A 22,452-nucleotide genomic window follows, 5' to 3' on the forward strand; every position below is an offset into this window, starting at 1 on the left:
CTGGTGCTTGCCCGAGGGTCATGCATTTCAGACGAATAATGATAACCATTTCCATAATAAGGTATTATATGTAACGTAATATGTCGTCATAATTAAAATCTCTAATTTCATCGCAAAACTTTCAGAAACAGGATACTCTGATATGCTCACCACTTATTTCCTGCTCTTGTGACAGGGTTTTTGAAGTGTTTTGAATTCAGCTGTTTTTCAGAGCTCTGACTCTCCAGTCAGTATTTGTAACTGAATTCATTCTCAAATAAAGCTTTGTCTCTTCCCAGTGTAAATCCCGCCTTGTAAGACTATTGTAGTAAGTTGTGCTTTTCATACAGTTTTTAAAATATTATGTCTAGAATTTTCTCGTTTGTTTTTAATTTAAATATATCTGTATTTTATTTGTAGGACTCGAAACCACACCGCCTCAGTGTGTCTCTTGTAAAATGAGAAATAGTTTCTTGTGACACGCACAGTTCACATTAAGGATTCATTTTTGCACTAGGGCAGTTTTTACAGTTTTACGTATCAAAGTTGCTATTGAAAAATGATGGAAAAATAATAATAGCCACCATTTATTGCTCACCTACAGTATTCTGGTCATTTGCTAAGTGTTTTATATAAACATTATTATATCATTATAAGTATGGTATTTCTTTCTCTACGGCCTGTTTATCTCTTATGCGTATTTTTCCTGTATTTTCTATTCTTTTTCTTCTCCATGCTTCTATCTGGATATCTTCTACTGACCCACCTTCTGGGTCACTGGTCTTCCCTCCTGCTGTGTCCAGTTGACAGTTAATACATCTTGTCTTCTCAGCACCTTAGCCACTACCTTTTGCTTAGTTTTTCAGTCTCAGAGCCCCGTGCTGCTGTGGAAGCAGCAAATGCCTTGAGAGCGAATGTGGTGTATAGAATATCGCACTCCCCTCCATGTGCTTGCCTTCCGTTGGGGATCATGGCTCTCAAGTGCCTTATCCCTGAGCTTTAAGTTTTCCTCCACTCTGAAGACTGCCGGAAACCCAGGTCAGAAACCCGAGAACTTGGCCTGTTAGCCACCATTCTATGTTCAGTTTCTTCACCTCTTGTTCCACACTGCTTACAAATCTGCAAACGGCTTGGGAGGAAAGTGCCACTTACATTTTAGGGTCACCTCAGTGTTCTCGCCTTCTCTTTGGAACCCTAAACTCTAAAGTACTGGCTGCCTTGATAGTTCCTTGATACTTTCAAACAGGTATGTGTGTTGTGTGTGTGGGTGGATGTGGGTGGGTGTGGGTGTGGTCGTGGTCCAGCGTTTCTAGTCATCCTCAGTGGAAGAGTAGACTTCAGTATTATTCTATTATTACTAGAAATACAAATCCTTCAAGTTTGCTTTTAACAAATCTTCAAGCTTATGAGAATTCAAATTTGCCGATAACATTTTAACCATCATTCTCATCATTTTGATCACAGAGATACAGGAAAAGGCATTTCACTTTTGAAGATTTCTCATTTCGAGGAGTGCCTGCAAGGTCATCGTAGGCAGAAGTGGAGTTGAGTATGGAGGGCAGAGAAATTGTGAGAAAGGATACAGGATGGAAGGGCCGAAAAAAATCACATGTTGAGAAAAAGAAAATATACTGACACTTCTTTAAAAAACAGAGGGGTTTCCCCCGAAACAGTTATCTGGCTTAATGCCGGTGGCTTATTTGCTGACCTTCTGTGTTATTTGCCAATGTAAAGTGATGTCAGCCCTTCCCGTTTTCATTTTCATTTCGTTTACTGCTGGTAGCTGCTCGTTAGCTAAGGACTGTGAAAACCCTTCAGTTCTTGGAGAAAAGCAGCTGGGGAGGTAAGTTTCTAATCCACGTGGCTGGCCCCGGGGTGCATGGTGCTCAAGTCTTCCGTACTTAGCATCACAGAGTGAGAGTTGGAATTGAATCACCCTGGGCGTTTTTCCCAAGTAGTAATACAGCTCTTCCTCTGACCAAGTAGATGATATCTTGTGATTTGAAGGTACTTATACTCTCCAGTGAAAATCCCATGGTTCCACAAAATAAAGGAGACAAAAGACTTTGAGGCTTCTGACTGACAGCTGCCTAGATGCCCCAAGATAACAGGCAGAGTGTCATCACCTCTCGCAGACACCCTTGTGTGGCGGCACCTGCCTGACTGGGCCTCCCCTGCTGGGTTGTCTGTCTGAATTCTTTCTGTTTCATTTTCAGAGTAAGGTAATTAATGAGATGGAAGCCCGAGGGGCTCTCGGTGAAGGAATGGGGGTCTGTGGGATGGCGCCTCAGGCATGTTTCCCTGAGCTTCTTACTCCCTCTTGTCCGCAGACCCTATGAGGCCCTATAGCCCTCTAGGGCCCCCCAGAGAACGCCTCTGCATGTGAGGCGAGCCAAGGTAGGAGGAAGATGTAGTCCAAAGGAGGATAGAGCCCTGGAAAGTTGAGTAGACAAGCTCATGGTATAGGCAGAGGGCCAAAAGTAGGTCTATATGAGCCGGATCTGGGAGAAATGACCCTGTACACTGAGACAGGAAAATACTTTTGTGGCAGGAAAAAGGAAACATGGAGTTTGGGCCCGAATCAGCATATTCGAGGAAATTCCTTGTGGAGTTAGAGTTTGGAGACAGGTGGCGGCAGGGTGGGGAGGGGGGCGGGGGTCTCTGTTGTAACAATGCGCACTATGCCCACGCCTAACCTCACTGCATACCCGTTTCTTCTCTCGGTACCCACGATGTTGAGTGGCAGCAGCGTGTCCGCTCACTCGCCCAAGCTGCACACCGGGGCATCTTCCATACCTCTTTCTGTCATTCCCCACATGCAGTTACCAGGTCCTATCATCTCTTCTTCCTAAATCTCCCTCATACCTCTCGGCTTTTCTCCATCTCCTCTGCTGTGTCCTGGCTCAGGCCCTCAGGATCTTTCTTCTGAACCCCAGTGACAGCCTCCTCCCTAGCCTACTTGTCCCCAGGCCTGCTGCCATCAATCCACTTCCACGGGACAGCTAGAGGGATCTTTCTAGAACACAGCCTCCTCCAACCTCCTTCCTGGTTTCCCTGCTTCCAGTCTCACGCTTATCAATCCAAGAAACCAGAGAGATTTTTCTGCAACACAGCCTCTAGCATCACCTGACTCCCAGTTAGCTCTCCGTGACTGTTCTGATGAAGTCGACCCAACCCGTAAGTCCCTCTGAGATCTGCTGTCTGCTTCAGCCTCCTCTCCCCTCCCTTCTGCCCATAAGCTCAACTTTCCCACCGTTGGCAATCACATGCAATCCCCTGGACACCCACGCCCCTTCTACCCCGCTGGACCAACCATGCCTCCTGCTTGCTCTCTGTCTAACATCTTCTTGTCTTATGACTGAGCCCAGAGCACCTCCTCTGGGAAGGCTGCCAACCCACAGTCCGAATCAGGTGTCCCTCATTTGTGTCCCCAAAGCCACCTCTGTCCTAATGCATGTACTAGATTGTCACTGCTTGCCTGTTTCCCCTGAAAGTCTTTCATCTCTGTCTCCCTGGGGCCCAGCACGTTGCCTGGCATAAAGTAAGCACCCAATAAATTTCAGTTTGAGCATATGTTAAGTTCCCTATAAAACTTCCGCCACTGCAAATTCTGCCACCAGTCCAGGTGGTGTCCTCTGTGAGGGCTCTTTCAGTTTTCAAAACGGGACTCTCTCTAGATTTTCAGCAGGAAAGATAGCTTCTTGCCTTTCGGTTTGTCAGCATAAGTGTTTGTTCAACTTTAGAAGCTTCAGTTTGTAGTGGTGATTTTTTTTTTTTTTCTTTTTAAGCAGTAAAATTTTAGCAATTACAGTCTGTGCCAGAACCCTAAGCCTCCTTCTCTACCCTCAGGAGTTCCTCCACATAATTGCAGTGCTGAGCTGAGGGAAGCTGCTCTTCCAAAAAATGAAAAGGAAACCACTCAATGTGGCTGCTACTTTTCCTTTGTAGCTCTGGGAAAAAACAAGCGCAGTGTGGGAGGGAGGGGCCGTCCTTTGGGGGTGTTGGCTCGTTGCTAATTGCCATCCCCTCCTCAGCCTCCACCCACTGCGCAGTGTGGTTTGGATCCCTTCTGCCCAGAGCTACTGGGATATGTAATAAGAAGCTGTTTTCAAGCTTCTTAGTTAAAACAGGTTCATGCAGTCAGCGCCAGAGCACGGCATCCGCACCCCGAGATGCCACAATGCATAACTCATCCCAAGGAAGCGGTGCCGGGGCATGGGGTCATGGCTCGAGTGGCTGCGCGTTTAGGAACAGCCCTCGCTTCAAGCCTCTGTTTCTTAGTTGTCATTTATTGACATTCATACGCGCGTGAGAAACATTCCCCCACCTCCGCCGAACTCCCTTCTGCGTCCTCTTAAGCACACAGATGATTTTTCAGGGCGAGGTCAGAACCTAAAGCGGGTGGGATAATTTTTAAATAGTATTCTGTGGACTTCAAGGAAAGCGGTTGCGCTTCAGGATCTAAGAATGAGTCCTTCCACCGCTTACTAACTCTAGGATGGAGCACAGTGTATCTGAGCTTCTGAGCCTCTGTTACCTCATCTATGAAATGGGAGCAATAATCTACCTGCTCAGGTATTATGTGGATTAAGCGGGATAACGCTAACACCTTGGCCCAGTCTCTAGAATACAACCGCTAGCCAAGAAATGTTAAGTTGCTTCCGTGCCCCTCTTCCCCCATATTCAACCTCTCCCCGCAAGAATAAACAACAACATCATAACTGACTTATTTCAACATGAATGATTTAAATGCAAACCCTTAAAATAGTCTACCTTAAAGAAACACTAAACCATTTATTTGTAAAAACATGAAAATTGTACCCTTTATTCTCCACACCCCTGACCATCTTTAAATTCTGCTCAGCCAAGTCAGCAGGCAGAGGGGATCTGGATCCCAGGTGTGTGTTTTGCTCCTTTTACCCAAGAGCATGGGTATTAAAGATCTGTTGCTAAAATCTGAAGTTCAAGAGAATTTTCTGGAAGCAGTTTATCCAAAGGCTCCCCTATCAAACTGCTGGTAATGTCCCGTATTTTATTTATGCCGAGTGATTATAGCTATTCCCAGCTGAATGCTTTTCTGATGCTTTGTACATCATCTGCTAATCACCTCAGAGTCATCTGTGCCCCTTTGCCCTGTCCTCCACACCCCACAGCTCAGCAGCCACAGGCACAGCCACGTCTGTCTCCCCCTCCCATGCCACCCTGGCTCGGGCTTCATCTCCTTTCCTGAGCTGCTGCCGGAAGTTTCAGCTCTGCCCTCCAGTGTCCCACCTGTGTCCTCCTAACGCCTGCTGTTCTACTCCGCAGCCCTGAGGAGCCCGGAGGAAACACAGGGCTCCATGACCCAGAAAACTGGGGGCCACCCTACTCTTTCTCCGAGGCAATTGAGATAGAAGCAACAAACAAAACAGAGCTAAAACCCTCTTTAACTTGGTTTAACCTAGTTTCCCGCTTCTCTTCTCCCCCAGCTTATTTGATCACAGACCCTTTTATTTCCTTCCCTGCTGGGAAATTTGAGGTTCAAATAACCCACCCGGGAGGATGCTACTACAGTTTGTTATGGGCCGCCACCCATTTGCTTGTCCGAGCAGCTTCACGTAGGAGTCTTTATGTAGGTCAGTAAAGACTCCCATAATAACTTGCTGTGTGCCACCCAAAAGGAGGAGGTGGAGCACTGTGTTTCCACATGGAACCGTCTCTAGGATGAATGCTAAGCGAAGAAAGCAAAGTGCAGTCTGTGGTGAGCTATCAATTGCCTGCATATGTTTAGACTAGGTGAATACCCCCGAACTGACAGGCATGTCTGCCTCTGGAGAGGGGCGCTGGGTGTCAGGGAGCGGTGGAAGCAGAGTCTTCACTGTGCACCTCTTGGGAACTTCAGAGCTTTCTATTGATTTGGACACAGCACTAATCTGCTTCAGGCTCCACCAAACTTCACACAGAGAATACTATGAAGTCCTTAGCTCTGCTCATGGCCCTGTCGTTGGCCCTTGTCTGCCCACCCAGCTTCTCTCACTCTCGGACTGGGCCACTCCAGCTTTACTGCTGGCTCTGTCCCGTCTCTCCTGTGACAGATGCACAATAGTGAGGACTTGGCTCATCGGTGCCACTTCTCAGACTTACCCTGCTCCACTTGGGAGCCCATCTCCCACAGAGCCTCCAGGCACAGAATGTGGGACGACCCACCCTTGACTACTCCTCAGACTAACTTGTGAGCCTGGAGGACCCAGGTCCCTGGGACACGGTGACACCTTGTGCAGAAAGGCCAGGGACTCCAGGATTGAACAGCTGGGATTGAAAATCCCTATCAGCCTGTGTCCTGGGGAGCTTAGCCTTGCACATTTATTTTCCTGTTATTGTGCAGTAGAGGATAATAAGCCCCAGCTCACAGGGTTTGGGTATGTTGCTCATCTCTCTAGAACACCTAGCACAGGCCCATCTCATAGGTGTTCACTCCATACTTGTTTTCTTCCCTTCGCTTCCTCTGCTTTCCTGTTATGGCTATCAACCTATTGTCCTCGTGGGTCTTCAAGTGCAAAGGAAACCACAGAAGGCCAGAAGTCGGACTTTTATCCCAGATTTATGGATGACTGGCTCTGAGAGGACGCCAGGCCCCTCGGTGTCTTCAGGTCTCTTTGTCTAACACAGGATCCATATTTATCTCAACGCAGAAAAGCTTTGATCATCAAAACAGCACGAATGCAAAGGGTTAGCACTGCAGGGTGAGCGCAGATGCTCTCCTGCCCGCCAACTGGCTTATAAGAATATTTGGAAGATGAGTAAGGTAATGTCTTCCATATGCTAAAGAGAAGACGATTTAGCACCATGCAAGGTAGGGTGAAGAAGCCCCCACTCACTCACAGAGTGACCTTGGGCAAGACAGTAATTGTTTTCGGCCTCAGTTACCTCATCAAAAATATGAAAATAATAAAATTCTACCTCACAGGGGTGGCTGTGGGGATCACATGAGGCAATGCATGTGGAAGGTCTTTGCGAGCTGTGAAATGCACCGCAGTCCCGCCAGCGCGGGCCCTTCATGCGCCTGTTTGTTTATTGTTTCAGCGGAGAGTGCAGGATGTCATCAGCCCCATCGTATTTGAAGCCGCCTACAGCCTGGGTGAGCACGTGACTGGAGAGGAGGACAGGGAACTGCCGGCTCTGACACCAGTGCTCCGCTGGAAAAAGGGACAGAAGATTGCCCAAAAGAATCAGGTCAGAACTTTAAAAGCTCACAACTGGGTCCAAAGGGGGCTGTGACATGTGGCAGGAGTCATGGCCCTGGCTGCCTGGGGGACTGAGGCCAAGGCACACCCCCTCTCTGGGCCTCCCTTTCCTGATCTGGAAAATGACGAAATTTATGTTTTTGGGTGTTGCTTCTAACAACCACATGATTTAAACACATTGAGGCTATTCTCAAGCAATTAGGAAATTATAATCCCTCTGAGGTCATGAACTGACCACTTCGCCCTTGAATTTATGTCCTATTCCTAGACTGTTTCCAGCGCATAGTAGGTGTGCAGTCAGTGTTTTATCGGTGGGGGAGTGAGTGGAGCGGAGAAACACGAACTTCGTCCCGCTAGAATTGGTAGTTGAATTAAAAATGCCCGATCCGAGTGTCTCTGGAAGCCGGGGCACCGTGAGTGCGGGCAGGCCCCTCACCCTGTCCAGTGCTTGTCAGATTCCACGGTGTGTCATGATGGAGAGCTTTAGAGTGGGGCTGGGTGCAGGCTATACGAGGCCACATGAGACTGGAGTGAGCCTCAGAGCTGATTCTGTGTAGCAGCACTGGCCTGTCTGCCCTGAGCCACCTGTGAGATGTGCAGTGCTGACTACTAGGCAGGAAATATGCAAGGAATCTGTGATTTCCAAGTCTGTTTTAAATCTTTCTTTAACACCCAAGACCGCCACAGATCCAGGGCCCTGGGGAAGGTCAGGCAAAACTGGATTTTGGCTAAACCTGACTCCTGTGCAGGGTGGGGACAAAGCTGTGGAACCACTCGTGGCCCCACCCTCCACTGTTCTGACTGTTCTGGCTTATGAGGAAACCAGCAGATTAGTGGCCCCCTCCTGACAGATTAGACTTGTAAATAGAACCACAGAGAAGTGTTTGGGGTTTGAGATGTCCCTCTAGATGTTCAATTAAGTGGTGATTTTTTTTTTTTAACCTAGGCTTTCCTATCTTCTCCCAAAATCTAACCCATGTGGTCTTGGATCAGGTTTCCTAGAAGCAGAGCCTGAGACAAGGATTTGGGAACACCTATTCTAATGAGGCTGTGCTCTTGGGAGAAACCTGTGAGGAAATGAGGGAAGGGGAGGGGCCTGAGCAAGAAAGTGGTGTCAGCTAAGGTCCAGACTTGGCCTGAGGCCGGGAACTCTAGGGCATAAATTATATCAAAGAATTGTCTTTTCCTTGAGGTAAGGGGGCTGGCCTTTCGTACTCCATAATAGTCAGCCATTGGCTGCCTGTGGGGTGTGGTAGGGGAGTGTAACCCTTCTTGAAGGAGACCTCCTTCAGCTTGGGACAGGTCTCTGGAGAAGGATGCAGAAGTGAGCCATTAGCTGCCTATACTCACATCAGCTGGGGGGTGGGGCTAACAGTGCCCGCTGCCCATATGCACACAACCTGTTGGCAATACTGCCTTTCTGAATGCTGCTTTTGATTTCAAACGTGAGCTTCTTTCAAAACACAAGTACCCTGGAGCATGGCCAGTGTGCCCTGATGGTCTTTGATACTTAGAGCAGGCTCTGGGGGAGTGAGGAGAGAGACCTGGAGGACATTGGGTATCTAAGTGGGTGGGGCAAAGTGGAAGGGCTGGCATGCAGGGGAGGCATGAAGAAGGCGAGGAGAAGAGGAGAGGAGGGTATGATGAAGAAGCAGGGAAGGAAGCCGATGAATTCTACCTGGACTGAGGAGTAACAGTTAGTGTCATCTCCTGATGGAGTGTGAAGAAGAGGTCAGTCTGGGGACTCAGTGAATCTGAGTACTATGATAGTTTCTAGATAACTAGTCTCCTAGTTCCAGTATTTCTCTGCTCTGTTAGGTGGACTCTTGCAGGCCTGATTAACTTGGGTTATGGGAGTGGTCCAAACTCAGAGTACTCGGGGAAATCATTTCAGGGTACTCTGTGCTTGTTCTATCTCTAAAATGACCCAGTAAGGTTGCTGCCTACTCTGTTCAATATCCTGCTGCTCTGGGCATACCTTCCATGATGGACCCAACTCTCATTTCTACAGATGCATCAATTGCACAGAGTGGGTCTTGGTTAGTGAAGAGCATCTTAGAACCTTTACTGACATTTTTGGATTCGAGCCTCCTGATCAAAGCCAGGGATACAGAGACAGATCAGTATGAAAGTGCCACTCCTGGTCACTTCTGGTTCAAGGTGGCTGACCAAGTGTAAATATTTGTCTGTACTTTCTGAGACCCTATTAGGATAATTATAAATGAGTAAATCAGAACAGGAAGGAAACCATTGTGGGGCAGGGAGTATCAGCCAATGAGAGAGACCAGTAATTTTCTGGAGTGAGTACAGAGGAAGAAAGGGTGTTAGTGGGTGAACCTCGCACTATACATAGGACAGGTCTCTATCCTATGTTGACGGCCTGTCTACGCATTAGATCCAGAGAGGCTGCAGCCGTGGCTGGTCCAGCAGTTACGGAGGGTGCAAAAGTGAGAAATGGGGCTGAAATCAGGGAGGGCATGTTAAGTGATGGTTGATATGTAGAAGAGTTGACTTTCCATCCTACCCCCACTCCTACATGCTTCAGGCATGCAGAATAGCAAGCCACTAGACATCTTCTCTAAAGAACTGTATAAACTGCTTGAGAGAGAGTGTGGGTAGCATAGTTCCCCAGACAAAAGCCTGACTTCTGGCATTTTTCCAAATGCAACGGCTAGCCTAACTTCTCTCCCACCATCCACCCAAACACTCCCACTGTTTTTCCAATCAGCCCTTTTTACCTTATTCTTAAATACGAATGAACAACCAAGGAACTCTGAGACTGAGGGGAAATGCAGTACATGAAAAAAATAATAAATAAACCCACAGAATAACTGACATAGAAGAAAATAAACTATTCAGGGAATAGAAATGATTATAAAAAACAACTTAAACTCTATGTAATCAACATAAGGCGATTTAAGAATATATCCCATCCACTATAAAATGATTGGGATTTTATTTTATTTTTTTTAAAGGAAAGATCCAGAGAATAAGCAAAGGGCTCTCGAAAATTAATAATATGGTTGCGGAGCCAAAAATTTAGTAGAAGGATTAGAAGGTCAGTGTACAAAATCTCCCAGTGAGCAGAAACAAAAGGCAAATAGAAAAGAGAGGTAAAGGATGACTCTACAAGGTCTTATATCCAAGTTATAGGAATATCAGAAAAAGTACACAGGGAAAATGAAGAAGAAATTATAAGAGATATAATGGAATAAAAATTCCCAGAATTAAAGAGATTTTTAAATCTAAAGGACCCACCAACTTACAAGCAAGATAAACCCCAAATATCCTAGATACATCGTTTCAAAATGTCACTACTCCTAAAGCTATGGAGAATTCTAAATGCTTTGAGAATAGAAAATACAGGGTGGTGATATTGGGGGATATATGTCAGCTTACAACAGAATTAGCCATACTGTGTAGTCCCTTAGACTCCTTATTAGCAAGAGTGGACGCTAGTATATGGTGAAATACAGCCTTCGAAGTTCTGAAAGAAAGTGATTTTGAAACTAGAATTTTATACTTAGCCTAACAGTCTAGTATGAGGTCGACATATTTTTTCAGACAAGCAAAGACCCAGAAATTTCACCTCCCTAGTAACTCCTCCAAGGAAATTACCTGAGATGCCCTCCAACAAAACAAAGTTGACAACCAGAAGGAGCAAAATATGAGATGCAAGAAACTGGGGAACTTACTCCCAGAAGTCTAACGGCAAGAAATTCTTGGCTTACAACTGTGCGGCGCATCGAAAAAACAATCAATCTAGAACAGGAGATTAATGGATTTCTTGACAGAATGACAAGAAAGTAGCAGATATTCAGGATACAATAGATGGAATATGTTTCTTCTATGGATAAGAAAAAATAAAGACAATAAAAAACTCCCAGAGAAATAGAAATGTGATCAATATGTCATAGTTCAAATAGAAAACAAATTAAAATGCGGTGGGATTTTAAGCAAGAAGAAGAATAGAAGAGATGGACCTTGACATTAGAAATATTCTCCCTTACGTAAAAGTTGAGTATTCTAGGAGTTTAACTTGGAACCTGTGGAGGAGGGTATGTAATCATGACCCTTGCATTGGCTCTACTGTGAACAATAATCACGTAGCCATAATAACATTAGCACTGTTTAGTAGTTTTCAGTATTTACAGCCAAGCCCAAACTAGAGCTATGGTTACAGTATAAAGTGTAAGTGTCATTTAAATTTGACTGTATAGAGGTAAAAATAGAACTACAGAAGTTCTCTCAATATCTTTTACATTGGTAAGCCAAGAGATCCTGTTAAAACTTGATGAAACAAGACATAGCTGTTTGTTACTTAAAATTGCAGAGGTCACCAGTAGAGCACTGCTTCTTAAAGTGTAATCACTGAATCAGAAGCATCAGCCTCTCTTGGGGTCTTGTGAGAAATGACGGTCTAGGGGCACCACTCCAGACTCATCGAATCAGATGCTCATGGGTTGGGTCCCAACGGTCTGTGTTTTAACACGCTGACCAGGTGATTCCGATGCCACTAACATTTGAGAACCACTGTAGTAGGGGAGCTAAGAATAACAATTTGCTTATCGAAGTTATGAAAGTGGATGGATGGTAGGGGGGCCCTTATGTAAATGAGATAAATTCTAGTCTATCATGGCAGGAATTCAGTAAGATGATATCTAAATCTGATCAATCAAGAAGTGGTAGCATCGGCCTCTTCTCTAGAGATATGAAATAATCATCAAAAGAAACATAAATGGACATGGATAATAGTGGTTGTCCCTGGAAGGCAGGACTCAGAGGGAGGTGTGTTCAGGAGGTCATTATTTTTTTAACCATATGATTCTTTGGTTGAAGTTAAAATGAAAGGAAAAAAAAATTGTCCTTAGATTGGTAAAATTGTCCAGGAGCTTGAGAAAAATTCTGGGAGAGTGATCTTTGCTTATTCTCCTTTTCCTGATTATTATTTTTTTAAATAGATAATTAAATGATCTTCTTCTATGGGTCTTCCAGATGTTTGCTCAGTTTGAGAGGAAGAAAGATTCCGAGAACTAGGCCTACTTCCAGGAAGCAGAGCTGTAGTGAGAAGATTAGGGTCCCAGCCCAGACCAGAATATACTCACCTAGGGGCATGGGGCAAGTTATTGACCCCCTGAGAGCCCCATTTGTCACCTATCAGTTGGGGTGCCATCATCTCCTCCTCCTCACTCCAGGAGATTGTGGGATCACATGAAATAATATGTGAGAAAGACAGAAATGATGAGGCAGCATTGGATTCTGCTCTTCCTTTCCTGGGAAGGGCAGGTCACCTTCCGTCTCTTCTCCCGTGAGTGGAGGTAACGAGGAGGTGTCACAGCGCTGTTGTGAGGGAGGAATGAGGCAACCCCTGGGAGTGAGTCTAACTGGAGCTCTGCAGGAAGCAGACGCACCACTGAAGCTGGTTTCTTTTGCTCAGGGTGTGTCCCATCTCAGCTGGTCCATGGGTAGGTTCCCTGGGTGGGAGGCAATGGCATCATCTAAGGCTTCTGGCCGGTTCCTTGAGTGAACCTCTTGTGATCTTTAGGACTGTCTTGCCCTCCCTTTTCGGGCTCAGAGATGCCCCTTGTTCTACAGGGGAAAGACATAAGGATGACCTATGTCACCAGAACCTGAAAGCCGGCTGTACCATCACAAAGCTCAAATGGTGCATGAATCCCTCCTCTTTACTCCATCTCTGCTGTCACTGGTCTAGTCCAGGCCACCATCATTTCTCACTTGGACCAGGTCACTTCTCTGAATAATTCTCTACCCCCACCCCCTGCCCCCAATAGCTTCCTTCTGCCCTTAGAAGAAAATCTAGAATCTTATAAAAGTTAATAGGGTCCTGAACAATGGGGCCCCAGCTTCTCTAGCATCATCCAGTCTACCCAAGTACCACACTCCAACCACCCTCAAACTTACCAAGCCCTTTCCTGCCTCAGGTCCTTTGCGCACCCTGACACCACTTCTGGAAAGCTCTCGCCATGCTTTCCTCACGGCCAGTTCTTCATTCTTTAGATCTCAGCCTAAATATCACCTCCTCAGAGAACCATTCCCCAACTTCCCTGTATTCCCTGACTTTTAGAATTCTTCACGACACCTATCACAGTTTGTTATTACTTTGTCTAATTGATTTTCTGTCTCCCTCACTAGAAAGACAGCCCAATAAGGGTTGAAATTTATTTTATCTTATGTACTATTGATCCCCAGTGCCTAGCACAGTGCTTGGCCCATAGTGGCTGCCCAGGAAGTCTATCTCAGTTGAAAAACCCTGCTGAGACAACACAAGGTTAGGTCATCCTGCAAAGGTTGGCCATCATCAGAATCTCTTCTCTGGTAGATTCCACAAAGCTGTTTAATGAAAAGAAATGTACTCTGTGAGCACTCAGGGGATTCCTCCCAGGCAGGAGAAGGTGGCGTGTGGTTTAGGGGGACTTGCCTTATCTGCAGAACACTTGTGCATGTGTGAATCTCCTTTTTGAAAAACAAGATGGAGGAAATACGGCTGGTGAAAGACAAGGCATCGGCTATGTTGAGAGCACTTACTTTGTCATTTTTCAAGTGAAAAGTAAGCTATTTTACTCTAATATTAATTTTTAACTATGTTGAAGCCATAAACCTTGGACTTCCATTGTGCTGAAAATTGTCACCATCTGTTCCTCCCACTGCAGCCCCCAGACCCGTCAGTGCCTGCAGTGCGGGCCTATAACCCCACGCCTGTGAAAACCAATTGTTTGTTCAGCCTGTATATTAGTTAATACTTTCCCGGCTGAAGTGCCCAGCCAGCTTAAAATGCCATTATTTACAGCTCTAAGGTTTATGTTCATTATCACATAGGAAGTCTCCGCAGAAAGATGGGAAGCTGAGAGGTAGGGAGAGTGGAAGAGAAGAGAGCGGAATAACTAGACATCAGAGCTAGACGGGTTTCAGAGACCATCCAATCAGCAAGGTCCAGATTATACACCTGGATATATGGGCGGAGTGTGGCTCAGCGGAGGAGGAAAAGGAGTGTGAGAGGAAGAAGTTTCCACCCTCCATCCTGATGTCAACCACATCAACCCAACTTTTATAGGCATCAGCTTCTGGATAGTCTTCAGAAGGGCACCATGGTGAAGCACGTGTGAAAACCATCTAGGGTCAAGTATGTGTGAGGGAAACAAGTAGTTCAACCTTCTGACTGACTAGAGAAGTCTGGCTACATCTCTGTGTCTCAGCTTCCCCTTCAAGGCTAACCCCAAAAGCAAAGGAGAGAGGACTCCCGCCCCTCAAAGGCTGGGCCGTACCCTATAGTGACCTGTCAAATTTGCAAAATTTCTTCCTTAGTGTTTTATCTTTGTAATTTATGGAAAAAGTATGTTCTGGTCTTTCAAAACTCTTTTAAGAAGAAAATAGTGTGTCCCCTACCCAAATATTCAAGCCCATTGGGCTTTCTCCTGCCTCATTGAAAACCTCTCCTGCAGGCACATAGAGTATGTGTGTGTGAGCAAACGAGGACTCATGCCCAGTGGACAGTGTCTGGCTGGGGAAGAAACGTGAGCCCCTCCCTCGTTATCTTCTGAGATGGTTTAGGAAATCAAAGGCAAGGTACTGGGGTGCCATTTAAGTGATGTTCTTGCAGATGGGTGAGGAGAAGTCTCACTGGTAACCTCTCCAGTTTTAGGGCCATCTTCCTCTCTCCTAGTCCCCTAGCTACATCCGGCTCAGCAGCTTTTAGAAACAGCTAGCATAGTTTTTCTTTTCTCTGGCAGCATCATCCCCTTTATTTGAACTTGTTGGTTCTGTTTTCTGCCTTGCGTGGCTACTTAATAGCAATTAAAAAAATAAATAAATGAACTATAGAATACAAAAGATTCCAGGGTGAAAATCAAGGGAGAGAATTCCCAGCCCCGGGAGCTGGAAGCTTCTGAAAGAGAGTTTAAGGCTGATGTTAGAAGTTGGAGGTTGTAGAGGGGGATGAAATGTGGCCTGTAAAAGGCCACTCAGTCATAGACGGTCCTGGAAAGGGCACTGGGTGAGTCCGGAGGCCGAGCCCAGTTCCAGGTGGGCCAGGACCTTGCCAAGCAGCTCAGCCTCCCACTCAATTCTTCATGGGGTTCAACGAGATCATCAAAGTGATGCCTTTAGACAGAGGGCACCATTCTACCAACTGCAGAAACCAAAGGATGCCCAAAGACAGAACGTAGGACTTCCAGTAGTTCCATAGGGGCGTGAAGCAGAATTGGTGCTGTGTTTGGGTTTAGAGGGAGACCAACAGGGCTATTTTTTCTCCCATAATTTTAAAATCTAAAAGGACAATTTGTACAGACCCTGAGATAGAAGGAATTTCTCAGCTTTAATTCTACAAAGTATTTGTCTTTCATTTATTCCTATGGACACGCTGTTCTTTAGAAAGTGACCAGGCCATAAGGCTTCTCTTTTTTTTCATTTGGGTGCAGGGCTGAATAGAGCAGAAATGCCTGGGACCACCCTGAGCTCTTAAAATGTGCCACATTAAGGACAGTGTTGGATTCTGGAGGAAGAGCCCATTAACAGGATGGGAGGGAGGAACCTCTTACACTCAGGTCATTGCACTTACGCACAAAAAGTTAACATTGCTGGATGCTGGAGGGTACAGATGTGAATTATATACTGCAAGGCTTCTAGGAACTTATGCGGGCCTATAGGAGGAAAAGCAGTTCAAAAATGTCCCTCCTGTTGTCCAGGCAGAGACTCTCTGCAAAGTCACATGGCCTATCAGGACATGTCTCACTCACTTTAGCTTAAAAATAGCCTTCTTATTTGGTCCCTTTGGGTGGGATTCGAAAAGCATGTATCTCCACCCAAATCAGTTGTCTATTTTCTCAGGACTCAGCATGGGACTTAGTTGCCATAGCAACCCTATAAACAGTATCTGACCTATGTCAATGATTGTATATATTTTAAAGCTAATATCACTGAGTCCAAGAAACTGACCAAGAAACCTCCTCTGAACATAACAGCTGGAATAGGCTGAGGATTCTACTTCCTATTAGGTCAGAAAGGAAGATTTTCCAGTGCAGATTTGGCTCAGAGAAATGAGTACCTCAAGGCCTGAGCACCTGTATGACTTCCTCTCTGAAGTCAGCCTTGGCCAGGGCAGCCAGTGAGCTGCTAGTCCCGAATCACATGTCCCCGAGGCTGCCCTGGCCTTGGTGGCTACAGCATTGTGAGAAAAGCAGAGTTGGCTTCAGCCTCTGTGCTCTGGGTCACAGTGAAATGTAACTTGAGCAGGATTCACTGTGTTTTGTTTTTTGTTTTTTGTTTTTTTCTGGCCTGAAGGGAATGAGGAAACCATTAGCCTAATATTCTAGAATAAAAGTCAACAAACTACAGCCTACTACAGGTCGAATCCAGCCTTCCAGCCTGTTTTACTTTTTAATCTTTTGTACATTTTCTTTTGAGGAAGTTTTCTTAAAGATCAATACCCAATACATGAAAAGTGCTCTTGTGAAGATGGACATTTGTCACGTGAGAAAAAGATAACTTGTTAAAAGCAGTTAATGGATACCATTTTGAAACAGTTCAAAAGCTTTTTAAAGTAGTGCAAATTTACTGCATTAACAACAGAAAGCTTTTCAACACCAGCAGCCTGTTTTGTAAATAAAGTTTTATTGAGAGATAGCCACGCCCATTCCTTTACTTACTGGCCTTGGCTGCCTTCCCTCTACAGCAGCAGATTGAGTAGTTGCAACAGAGACAATATGGCCCACAAAGTCAAAAATATTTACTATCTGGCTTTTTACAGAAGAAGCCTGCCAACCCTGTTCTAAAAGAAATAGAATGAGAATTTGGGGAGAAGCTGCAGAGGGGATTTTAAAAAGAAAACTGTATTCTCCTGGGAAACCTGAGGTGAAGACCAGGGTGAGGAAATCCAGTCCATGGGGCTGTGGAGGCTGCTGGGTGTTCAGGCTGCAGCTCTCTGAAGCTTGAGACAGGAAACAGTTGTCTCCTGATATGAAAGGTTTAGCTTCCTTTAACCAGAGTGAAATAAGAGATGATGGCTTCTATGTGCCAGGCTCTGAAGGAGATGGGACCATTACAGTCTCCATCCTATGGAGCATCATCTTAGCAGGGGAGATGAGCAGAAAACTTGTAATGACAAAATTACTTAGTTACAACCAAGAAGAGCAGTGGAAGGGAAAAGTACATGGAACTACCAGAGCTTACAGCAGGGGCAGGAGCTCGTCAGGAACTCAGGGATATGGTTCTGATTTGCTCATTGAAGGACGAGGAGACACCTGGGTGCATGAGGTGGAGGAATTAGGAACTGGCTTGTGGGGAGGCCCCGAGATGGGAAGTTATTAGGCCAATCTGAAGAGCAGCTGGCACGAGAGAGCCAGAGTGACAGAGGTGAAGAGGGCAGGGACCAGATCTTGCCAGATCGTATGACACAAATGGATTTACATCCTCTTCCTCAGTTCTCATCTGCTTACAGCCCCCCACCCCACCCCAAAGGTGGGGAAGTCAGACTTTCTCTCCTGCCTGTGAAATGGGAAAGACACATGGAAGGAGGAGCCTGTCACCAGGCGCAGAGCTGGGTTTTGTGGGGCCTGAAGCTTATACAATTTGGGAGGAAAGATGATCTTGAAGAAAAAAAGAAAAAAAGTGAAGTTATGAATACAAAGTTAGGTTCAGGTCCTCAGGAGGGGCACATTAGTAGGGACCTTCGGTTTACATTTCACTGACTTGGTGGTAAAGCCACTGTTGGTGTTTTTACCTCAATTCTAATTCAAAAGACCTCCTTCCCTCACCTGAGATATTCACCTGGTCCTCACGTCCACTTCCTGTTTTCTCCCTGGCAAATAAAGCACAAGTGTCTCAGATGGAAATCTCCTAGAAATTTGGTGTTCTTCTTGCCCCAGTGTCTAAAAGAACACAAGAATTTCTTCTTGTTCCCCAAGACCTTTGTGAGTTTTTCCCCCACAGTCAAGGCAGGGAATATTGGCTGGGATACTTTATTCTTTTGGAAATGTGACACAGGAATATGAATTTCCGTAGGCAAATTACTCTGTCTGGTTGGGTCTAGACTGTCCATGGGCCAGCGAGTTTGCTGGAGTCCATGTCTGAGAGGCTGTCTGTGGAGGGTGGAGGGGACAAATCCCCTGGAACCATGTTTGTGGGTGGGGCAGGCTCACAAACATGAGCAGGGATGATGAAGGAGTTTAATAGTGAATAACACAACTGAAAAATGACAATAGGCTCTTTTCTCTTAAATCCCACTGAAACCAGCAGAGCCATGTCACAGTTGTGAAGGGTCCATCAGTCTGGAACATGGGGAGCCTTCTGTCCGTAGATGGGAGACCTCAAAGAGGTTGACACCAGTTTGAGGGAGAGACTGACAAGCCCACCATGCACTACAGAGAGGAGAAAACTATAATTCCTCCCAAAACACTGTGTCTGGTTCTCCAGCCAACCCCCACAGATAGGCCGGACTCAGGCACACGCCAGGCCCTCTGGAAAGTTGTCAGATTTGGCATGCCGAACTTTAGGCTCCAGCAGTGGGTGGGGCTTTGGCTGTCAAAGCCCAATCTTGGTTACAAAAAGGACATGTGTCCTTGTTCACTACCAGCTGCCCCACCAAGACACAGGAAAGTATTCCTCCAGCCTCGTTGTGGTCCCTCAGCCTCACAGTCTGATTGCCTTTGACTTTCTCTTTGGAACTAAAAATTATGATATGATCCCATTGCTCAGGCAGAACCCATCTCAGTTATAGAGTTTCTGCCTCCCCAAGACAGCAAACAGAAGAGAATAACCAGACTACAATCTAAGAATTCTTTACTCAACTGGATTTTTATTCACTCACATCTGAGAGCATTAAAGATATTCTCAGACAAAGATGGAAAGGACACCTGTCATGTAACCTTCTTGAAAAACTCCTTGAGGAAGCTCTTCAGCAGACTGAGAAATGAATCAGGTAAGGCATTCACTCTGCAGGCAAGACAACCATTGATTTGGGGTCTCCTCGGAGCCTGAGGAGGACCCCTCACCATGCCAGGGAGTAGACGGTTTGAAAGGCTCACGGGAGAATTCTCTTGGTTTAGAAGAAAGTGTTTAGCTGTTGTTCACTCATTTGCCATTAAATCCTGTTCTGACCGTCCTGTCGTGTCTCTCTCGCAGACTGTTTTTGAAAGGAATTGCCGTTCCGAGGACTGTGCCGCTGACCTGCAGCTTCAAGGTCAGCTGTTGCTGTCTAGGTGAGTCAGTTCCCCTTTCACGACATTGTTCTGAAAAGCTCGTTTGTCTTGACTCCAGGCCCAAAGCCTGAATGTACAGGTTTCTCCACCAAAGAGTCGGTGGGTTACAATGATATTTTGTGGCTTAAAAAAAATGTATATTATACAGTAATTTTAACAACAGCTATTATTTTGAGGGGATAGTTTGGTTTTTGTTCTATTTGCAATTCCACATATTTCACAGTTTAACCGATATTTCTAATTTCTGTATTTGCGTGTTTTATGTTTAATCGCCGTATTAAGTTGAACCATATGTAGTTGCCAACATTTAACTGTTTGGGACAATTCATCTGGTCGGAGTGATCATTACATAAAGGTTCTTTTTATTTTTTCCACACTGAACAGTGGCGTCTGCTTTAACAGCAAGCGATAGTTCTGTGGCAGGAGCGGGGAGGAGGGGCTGCCTGATCCAAGCGCGTGGGCAGTCTCTGTTGCTTCAGGATTTCCTCCCACAGTCCATGAATCTCCCAGGCTAAAGGTGGACCGCACAGATTTAAAAAGAAAACTGTATTCTCCTGGGAAACCTGAGGTGAAGACCAGGGTGAGGAAATCCAGTCCATGGGGCTGTGGAGGCTGCTGGGTGTTCAGGCTGCAGCTCTCTGAAGCTTGAGACAGGAAACAGTTGTCTCCTGATATGAAAGGTTTAGCTTCCTTTAACCAGAGTGAAATAAGAGATGATGGCTTCTATATGCCAGGCTCTGAAGGAGATGGGACCATTACAGTCTCCATCCTATGGAGCATCATCTTAGCAGGGGAGATGAGCAGAAAACTTGTAATGACAAAATTACTTAGTTACAACCAAGAAGAGCAGTGGAAGGGAAAAGTACATGGAACTACCAGAGCTTACAGCAGGGGCAGGAGCTCGTCAGGAACTCAGGGACATGGTTCTGATTTGCTCATTGAAGGACGAGGAGACACCTGGGTGCATGAGGTGGAGGAATTAGGAACTGGCTTGTGGGGAGGCCCCGAGATGGGAAGTTATTAGGCCAATCTGAAGAGCAGCTGGCACGAGAGAGCCAGAGTGACAGAGGTGAAGAGGGCAGGGACCAGATCTTGCCAGATCGTATGACACAAATGGATTTACATCCTCTTCCTCAGTTCTCATCTGCTTACAGCCCCCCACCCCACCCCAAAGGTGGGGAAGTCAGACTTTCTCTCCTGCCTGTGAAATGGGAAAGACACATGGAAGGAGGAGCCTGTCACCAGGCGCAGAGCTGGGTTTTGTGGGGCCTGAAGCTTATACAATTTGGGAGGAAAGATGATCTTGAAGAAAAAAAGAAAAAAAGTGAAGTTATGAATACAAAGTTAGGTTCAGGTCCTCAGGAGGGGCACATTAGTAGGGACCTTCGGTTTACATTTCACTGACTTGGTGGTAAAGCCACTGTTGGTGTTTTTACCTCAATTCTAATTCAAAAGACCTCCTTCCCTCACCTGAGATATTCACCTGGTCCTCACGTCCACTTCCTGTTTTCTCCCTGGCAAATAAAGCACAAGTGTCTCAGATGGAAATCTCCTAGAAATTTGGTGTTCTTCTTGCCCCAGTGTCTAAAAGAACACAAGAATTTCTTCTTGTTCCCCAAGACCTTTGTGAGTTTTTCCCCCACAGTCAAGGCAGGGAATATTGGCTGGGATACTTTATTCTTTTGGAAATGTGACACAGGAATATGAATTTCCGTAGGCAAATTACTCTGTCTGGTTGGGTCTAGACTGTCCATGGGCCAGCGAGTTTGCTGGAGTCCATGTCTGAGAGGCTGTCTGTGGAGGGTGGAGGGGACAAATCCCCTGGAACCATGTTTGTGGGTGGGGCAGGCTCACAAACATGAGCAGGGATGATGAAGGAGTTTAATAGTGAATAACACAACTGAAAAATGACAATAGGCTCTTTTCTCTTAAATCCCACTGAAACCAGCAGAGCCATGTCACAGTTGTGAAGGGTCCATCAGTCTGGAACATGGGGAGCCTTCTGTCCGTAGATGGGAGACCTCAAAGAGGTTGACACCAGTTTGAGGGAGAGACTGACAAGCCCACCATGCACTACAGAGAGGAGAAAACTATAATTCCTCCCAAAACACTGTGTCTGGTTCTCCAGCCAACCCCCACAGATAGGCCGGACTCAGGCACACGCCAGGCCCTCTGGAAAGTTGTCAGATTTGGCATGCCGAACTTTAGGCTCCAGCAGTGGGTGGGGCTTTGGCTGTCAAAGCCCAATCTTGGTTACAAAAAGGACATGTGTCCTTGTTCACTACCAGCTGCCCCACCAAGACACAGGAAAGTATTCCTCCAGCCTCGTTGTGGTCCCTCAGCCTCACAGTCTGATTGCCTTTGACTTTCTCTTTGGAACTAAAAATTATGATATGATCCCATTGCTCAGGCAGAACCCATCTCAGTTATAGAGTTTCTGCCTCCCCAAGACAGCAAACAGAAGAGAATAACCAGACTACAATCTAAGAATTCTTTACTCAACTGGATTTTTATTCACTCACATCTGAGAGCATTAAAGATATTCTCAGACAAAGATGGAAAGGACACCTGTCATGTAACCTTCTTGAAAAACTCCTTGAGGAAGCTCTTCAGCAGACTGAGAAATGAATCAGGTAAGGCATTCACTCTGCAGGCAAGACAACCATTGATTTGGGGTCTCCTCGGAGCCTGAGAAGGACCCCTCACCATGCCAGGGAGTAGACGGTTTGAAAGGCTCACGGGAGAATTCTCTTGGTTTAGAAGAAAGTGTTTAGCTGTTGTTCACTCATTTGCCATTAAATCCTGTTCTGACCGTCCTGTCGTGTCTCTCTTGCAGACTGTTTTTGAAAGGAATTGCCGTTCCGAGGACTGTGCCGCTGACCTGCAGCTTCAAGGTCAGCTGTTGCTGTCTAGGTGAGTCAGTTCCCCTTTCACGACATTGTTCTGAAAAGCTCGTTTGTCTTGACTCCAGGCCCAAAGCCTGAATGTACAGGTTTCTCCACCAAAGAGTCGGTGGGTTACAATGATATTTTGTGGCT

General features: G+C 45.9%; 1 protein-coding gene across 1 annotated transcript in view; it reads left to right on the forward strand.

Moving 5' to 3' along the window:
- Nucleotides 1–22,452, forward strand: part of ITGA9 (integrin subunit alpha 9) — a 281,374-nt gene that overhangs the window by 134,737 nt on the left and 124,185 nt on the right. Inside the window, exons 16-17 of the mRNA XM_023525395.1 lie at nt 7,042–7,191; nt 19,338–19,414. Coding sequence (XP_023381163.1) covers nt 7,042–7,191; nt 19,338–19,414 — 227 coding nt within the window. The remainder of the gene's footprint in view (nt 1–7,041; nt 7,192–19,337; nt 19,415–22,452) is intronic.

The sequence above is a fragment of the Pteropus vampyrus genome, unplaced genomic scaffold, assembly GCF_000151845.1.
Source record: "Pteropus vampyrus isolate Shadow unplaced genomic scaffold, Pvam_2.0 Scaffold1, whole genome shotgun sequence".
Classification (NCBI taxonomy): Eukaryota; Metazoa; Chordata; class Mammalia; order Chiroptera; family Pteropodidae; genus Pteropus; species Pteropus vampyrus.